The sequence below is a fragment of the Cebus imitator genome, unplaced genomic scaffold (assembly GCF_001604975.1).
Source record: "Cebus imitator isolate Cc_AM_T3 unplaced genomic scaffold, Cebus_imitator-1.0 Scaffold538, whole genome shotgun sequence".
In the NCBI taxonomy this organism is placed as follows: domain Eukaryota; kingdom Metazoa; phylum Chordata; class Mammalia; order Primates; family Cebidae; genus Cebus; species Cebus imitator.
Window position 1 is genome coordinate 407,814 of NW_016107853.1, and position 6,855 is coordinate 414,668.

Genomic DNA, 6,855 nt, shown 5'->3' on the forward strand with positions numbered 1-6,855 from the left:
TTTTTGGCAGAGACAGGGTTTCACCATGTTGGCCAGACTGGTCTCGAACTCCTGACCTCAGGTGATCTGCCCACTTTGGCCTCCCAAAGTGCTGGCTGGGATTAGATGCGTGAGCCACTGTGCCCGGCCCTGAGTGTTTGTTTTTGAGGCAGGATCTTGCTCTGTCGCCCAGGCTGGAGTGCAGGGTGCAATCTCAGCTCACTGCAGTCTCAGATCTTCTGGGCTCAAGCGACCCTCCCGACCCAGCCTCCTGAGTAGCTGGGACCACAGGCGGTGCCACCACGCCGGATTAATTTTTGTATTTTTAGTAGAGACGGGGGGTGGGGGGGGGTCTTGCTATGCTGCGCAGGCTGGCCTCGAACTCGTGAGCTCAAGCGATCCTCCCGCCTGGAGCCTCCCAAAGCACTGGGACTACAGTCGTGAGCCACAGCGCCCGCGGACCCCGCTCAAATCCTAAACCTTGGCCGCCCGTCATCTCCTACAGAGGCGAAATCAGGCACCCACCGTGGCCGCGAGCGTGACAGCGTCCAGCTCTACCTTGTCCACATGTCCACAGAAGATGGAGCTGAGGAGGCTGACGAGAAAGATCACCAACTGTGCAAGAAGCTGCGGAGGCGCGGAAAGCAAGGCGCGTTCACAGCCACCCTCCCGCCCGAAGCCCGCGCCCCCGCCCCCGCCGCCCCCCGGCCCCCCATACCCCCATACCCCCCAACCCCCACAGTGCGGCGGCTGCTCCGGACGCCGCACTCACCACCGGGCCTGCGACCCGCGCCAGGTCGGCCGCCTCCCGCCGCAGGTCTGGGGGCAGCGCGCCCCGCAGACACCGCAGACGGTGGCTCCAGCCCGGGGCCCGAGGCCGCTGGGGGGCGGCCGCGGGGAGCTCAGCGGGGACGGGGGGCGTCCGCGGCCACGGGTGCCTCCATGCGGGCGCACGGAGCGGTGACGCCGGTATGGGACCGCAGGGCGGGGACAGCGGGGGCGGTCCGGCCCCACCCAACCCCGCACCTCCCGCCCGGACCCGAGCCGGACCCCCAGGGCCACTGTCTGCCCGCAGAACCCTGGGGGAGGGGGCCGGGAGGAGGCAGGGGGTCAGGAGGGCACTTGGGGGCTGATGAAGGGGGCTTGTGAAAGGGGTCCATGCGGGGAAGGACCCCTTGTGTGCTTTTGTATGACAGGAGTTTTTATCAGGAGAGTGCAGTCTGGTTGGAAGAGCAAAATGCCTTGGGGGTGGGCAGACAGGACGGAGCTGGTAATTCCATCCTCCCCCGCCGAGCTCGGGTCTGGCACTTTCTGAGATGCTTCTCCTGGCCTGGGCTTGAGGCCAGTTCAGGTATTTCCGGGAGAGGAGGGGTCCTGGCTGGCTGGGACCCCAACTTTCCTGCTCCTGGCGTCCTGAGTGGTCTCCTGCCAGCGACTGCTGTGGCTGATGGTTAAAGGAATCTCCTCTCATCCCCAGGGGTTCCTCCCCAACCTGGCAAGGGGAATGGCAGGGGGTGCTGGGTGGGGGGACCTCTGCCCCCAGGCCCAGCCCCGAGGGCCACAGTGCAAGCCTTTATCTGCCTCCCTGGAGAATGGGCCACATTGCCCCAAGAACAAGGCACGGAGGGTAGAGAGGTAACCTGAAGGTTACCCCAACCAAAATCAGCAGTTGGGTGTTTTTTTACTCAAAGTAGGTAACTTTTTTGTTATTTCAGGAAAACGCCGTGTCTAGAGCATTATGTGAAAAATGTGCAGGCACATCTCGATTTAGTGTTTTATTTGGGAAGAAAGAATTGCAGTTCAGGGCATCCATGCAGACCAGGTGGTCCTCGGTATGTCCTAGCAACACAGAGAAGGCTGGAGGTTTCATCAAAACAAATGTCAGTATTGCTATTTGAGAAAGTTGATTGGCACCAGGAAGGGTCCTGGGAGCTGGCCAGCTACAATTGGTAAGCAACCGGGCAGGCAAAATTAGTCCTAGAGCTTCAGCAATTATCTCGGCGGTTATGGGTAAAGCTGGTCTCAGCTTACAGCAGGCAGTTTCAGCAGCTGGATGTGAGGAAAATTACGTTACTAGATTAATGTTATGTGCCCGGGGTGCTTTTATCCCCTGCTTCCTGACTTACAGTTGGGTGTGACAAGAATGACTCAGTTTGGTATGACCCACTGTCACAGCACTGCATTTACTTAGTATGTCCTGAGGCTTGCTGAATTAACGGTGTGGACCGCACCCCAGGAAGCCTTAAGGCAGTAGGATTACTACTTACGCTAAAGCCTGTATTAAAATTTTGTCCTCTGGCTAGGCGTGGTGGCTCACGCCTATAATCCCAACACTTTGGGAGGGCAAGATGGAAGGATTGCTTGATCCCAGGAATTGGAGACCAGCCTGGGAAACAAAAGGCTAGACCCCGTCTCTACAAAAAATAAAAAATTAGCTAGGCATGGTGGCACACGCCTGTGGTCTCAGCTACTCAGGAGGCTGAGGTGGGAGGATCACTTGAGCCCAGGAGGTTGAGGCTGCGGGAGGTCAGGCACACACCCCTACTAGGAATTATTAGTCCTTGTTTGGATTTCCACAGCTCCAAAGATTACTCAACTGTTTTTCAGTGCCCACGGGGCCTAGATTTAGACCTCAAATGAAGATTAACAAATGCCAGCTGGGCATAGTGGCATACCCCTGTAGGCGCAGTTACTCTGGTGGCTGATGCAGGAGGACTGCTTGGAGCCCAGGAGGTGGAGGCTGCAGTGAGCGATGATGACACCACTGCACGCCAGCCTGCGTGATAGAGCAAGACCTCTGTCTATTAAAAAATAATAATAAACCAGAACAAATGCCATTTGCCCAGCGAATAGTAATCTAAGGCCTAAGGAAAGATATACTGTAAAATATATTTTAAATAATTCAGGCAGTAGGAATTCTTAGTTTTATGGGTTTGTGTCTAAAGCCGTAGGCCAATGCAGTTAGCACAGTGGTCCTTGCTTCAGATAATCGTGGATGAATAGTTACTCATGTATCTTTCAGACACTGTCTTGGGCCAGAATACAGCTTGTCACCTTAGTTCCTTGCTTTTTTTTTTTTTTTAAATGTATCTTTGCATTCCAAATCTTCGAAATCCATGAGCGCACCTGAATGACATTAACTGAAAGGAAATTGTCACTGGTGGGCCTGTATCTGTGTGTAAGCTCAAAAGCATCCCCACTTGACCTGACTTTGCCTGCTGCGACATCACTGAATTCTGACATATAATCTCACTAAAATCCCCACCAGCAAGATTAAGAAGACCCCCAGAAGCAGAAGGCCTCGCCGCAGCACCAGCTGTTTCCTGGACAACTTCGCGCTGTCCCGTGGATGGACGGGCGGAGGTTGTGCTTGGTGCATCTGCTGATCCGACTGACTCTCGCCTGTCTTTTCAGCATCGTTCATTAAAATTCCTTCATGGTTTTCAGGGCACCCTGGGAGGAAAAAGTAATTTAGTAGCTTACAAGGGATTTTTTTTTTTTCCTTTGTACAAAGGGCTATGCATAAAAGGAATACTGAGAGAAATTAATTCAGTAAGCAATTGAATAAGATTGGCCATCCCACTTCCCACTGAGCATAAGTGGGTGGATGTTAGGAATATAGCAACATCCTCATAGTTCTGAAAGAAAATCATATGGGGCGGGGTACAGTGGCTCATGCCTCTAATCCCAGAACTTTGGGAGGCTAAGACGGGCAGATCGCTTGAGCCCAGGAAGTCAAGGCTGCAGTGAATCATGATCACACCACTGCAGTCCAGCCTGGGCAACAGAGAAAGACCCTGTCTCAGAAAAGAAAGAAAAGAAAAAGAAAATCATTTTGAACAGAACTGTACCAGCTCACACTTAATAAATTGCTTGCCTTGGTCGGACAGTTCTGGGTGCTCCTCAACCCTAATGTCTGTTGTATGAAGTAAGTGTCATTGTTCGGCCGGGTAAGGTGGCTCACATCTGTAATCCCAGTACTTTCCGAGGCAGGCGGATCACTTGAGGTCAGGAGTTCAAGACAGGCCTGGCCAATGTGGTGAAACCCTGTCTTTACTAAAAATACAAACATTAGCCAGGCGTGGTGATGCACGCCTGTAATCCCAGCTATTTGGGAGGCTGAGGCAGGAGAATCATTTAACCGTGGGAGGCAGAGGTTGCAGTGAGCCGAGACTGCATCACTGCACTCCAGCCTGGACAACAGAGTGAGACTTGTCTCAAAACAAAACAACAAAAAAACAATAAAAAAACACACAAGTGCTATTGTTATGTGGATTTCACGAACCGGGGAAACTGGCAACAGATGTTGATCCAGGAAAACATGGGCCAACCCTTGCCTGAAGATCATTGTCGAATCTGAATAAAACAAATTAAATATCATCTTGAAGGCATCAGAATGCAAACAATGTAATGAGGAGTCACCAGGGCAAGATCCAAGAGACGAAGGAGCCCAGAGGGGCCGCCCAGCCTCTGGGACTGCTTCAGATCAGAGAGTTCATTCAGATCAGAGAGATCAGAGGATGCAGGTCAGACAGATCTGCACCCCGACCACATGACTGAGACATTGAGCAGGGCTTTGGGGACTTGGGTACCTACCAAGAATCAGGCCCTGGCAAACCTCTCTGTAGTTGAGCTTGGAACCCTGAAGGGCTACATCCAAGAATGAAGGATGAACCAGGCCGGGCGCAGTGGCTGGTGCCTGTAATCCCAGCACTTTGGGAGGCCAAGAAGGGTGGATCACTTGAGGTCAGGAGTTTGAGACCAGCCTGGCCAACATGGTGAAATGCTGTCTTTACTAAAAATACAAAAAGTAGCCAGGTGTGGTGGCACACACCTGTAATCCCAGCTACTTGGGAGGCTGAGGCACGAGAATCACTTGAACCCAGGGGGCTGAGGTTGCAGTGAGCCAGAATCATCCCACTGCACTTCCAGCTACTCAGGAGGCTGAGGCAGCAGGAGAATCGCTTGAACCCGGGAGGTGGAGGTTGCAGTGAGCTGAGATTGCACCACTGCGCTGCAGCCTGGGACAATGCAAGACTCCTCAGAAAGAAAAAGGATGAACCAGAAAAAGTAAACCAGGCCTCACACTGGCTGCAGCACACCTCAGGTCAGCTGGGTGCTCCAGAAAACTCCCATTTCCAAGACTGCCCTAGACTGCTGGTCACCCCCAGTGTCCAACAAAAGAAAATCCTCTCTGAAGATAGACGACGTTCTTTCAGGCTCAAATTACTTCTACAGAAAATTTTCAAATATACAGTCTGCAACATAATCAAAGATAACCAGGCCAGGTGTGGTGGCTCATGCCTGTAATCCCACTGCTTTGGGAGGCCAAGGCAGGAGGATTGCTGGAGGCCAAGGCAGGAGGATTGCTTGAGCCCAAGAAGTGGAGGCTGCAGTGAGCTATCATCGTACCTCTGCACACCAGCCTGGGCAACAGTGCGAGACCCTCTCTGTATTAAAAAAAATTTTGTTTTCTTTAATTGAAACTTTAAAAAAATTGATTAAAATCAAAGATAATCAGATACATAGCACGGGAGCCTAGACAACATGCAGAGACACAATTGACCACTGACTGCAAATTAGCCATTCTGTGAAGTCAGTGTTTAAATTATAAAGGAGCAAGGATTACTGTGAGTGAGTGGCTAACTGCCTAAGGGGCCAAGAATGGGGGAGGGGGGAATTCCTCAATTGACTGAAGAAAACCGTAACCACAATTGCATGGTGTGCAGCAGAAGCAAAGGTCAGAGCAACAACCTGTTTTAAAGCCCACAAGTGTCTGCCTGATGAGCAGCAGGAGCCCCACTAAAACAAACAAATGTCAGTTTCGAAGCTAGGATAGCAGCACAGTACCTCCAAGTGTTGGAAATGCCTGCAAAGTGCTTGCGGAAGTACCACACATTAGGGGAGGAACTGGGGACATTTTCATCTGTATAGGTCCCAGTTAGTATACTGCAGTATACTAATGTGTGGAATTAAAGCAAATAAACTTTAAGTCAGTTTACCTTGAATTGGGTGTTACTTGACTTCATCACGTGTTTCTGAAACATTATTGCCCTATTTAAATGGGAGCTCATGGCAGCAAATCTAGCTGTGTCTCACTAACAGCCCCTCCAGTCCCACCTGGACGGGTCTGCAAGGGCTGAGGGAGTCATATCATACCTGGGTGAGGCAGATCCTGCGCGAGAGCAGAATTCCCACTCCGAGCCACGTTTACTTTCAAATTGGCATGTACCTGAGCCTGGAAAATGAAACTCAGTCAGTTCATCGGGCTTCATGATGGTGTTAATAAGGTATTTTACTTGACCACCTGGTTTAGGAAAAGCCAAGCCACTTTCCCTAATTGGCATGTATAACTGAAGCTCCTCTCATTCACCGGACATCTTTCGTAAAGACTGAAATGGGGCCAGGCTCAGTGGCTCACACTTGTTGTAATCCCAGCACTTTGGGAGGCTGAGGAGGGAGGATTGCTTGAGCTCAGGAACTCAAGGCCAGCCTGTGCAACACAGCAAGACCCCATTTCAACTAAAAAATTAAAAAACAAACAAAAGCCAGGCACGGTGGTGCATGTCTGATTCCCAACTACTTGGGAGGCTGAGACGGTAGGATGATTTGAGCCCAGAAGGTTGAGACTCCAGCAAGCTGTGATCCTGCCACTATAGTCCAGGCTGGGTGACAGGGTGAGACCCTGTCTCTTAAGATTGAAATGGGGTCCATGAGGGGGAAGGTGGGATGGGAATAGTACAGAGTGAAGGAGATGGACAAGACAAGAGAGGGACCAAGATCACTACTTTATCTCTTTTTTCTTCCTTTTTTTTTTTTTTTTTTTTTTTTTTTTTTTTTTTTTTTTTTTTTTTTTTTTTTTTTTTTTTTTTTTTT

General features: G+C 51.0%; 1 protein-coding gene across 1 annotated transcript in view; it reads right to left on the reverse strand.

Moving 5' to 3' along the window:
• Positions 1-3,046: 3,046 nt before the first annotated feature.
• The window catches only part of SLC47A1 (solute carrier family 47 member 1), a 41,589-nt gene continuing 37,780 nt past the window's right edge, over positions 3,047-6,855 (reverse strand). Inside the window, exons 12-13 of the mRNA XM_037733591.1 lie at positions 6,139-6,217; positions 3,047-3,432 (exon numbers count right to left, since the gene is read on the reverse strand). Coding sequence (XP_037589519.1) covers positions 3,206-3,432; positions 6,139-6,217 — 306 coding nt within the window. The 3' untranslated portion in view covers positions 3,047-3,205. The remainder of the gene's footprint in view (positions 3,433-6,138; positions 6,218-6,855) is intronic.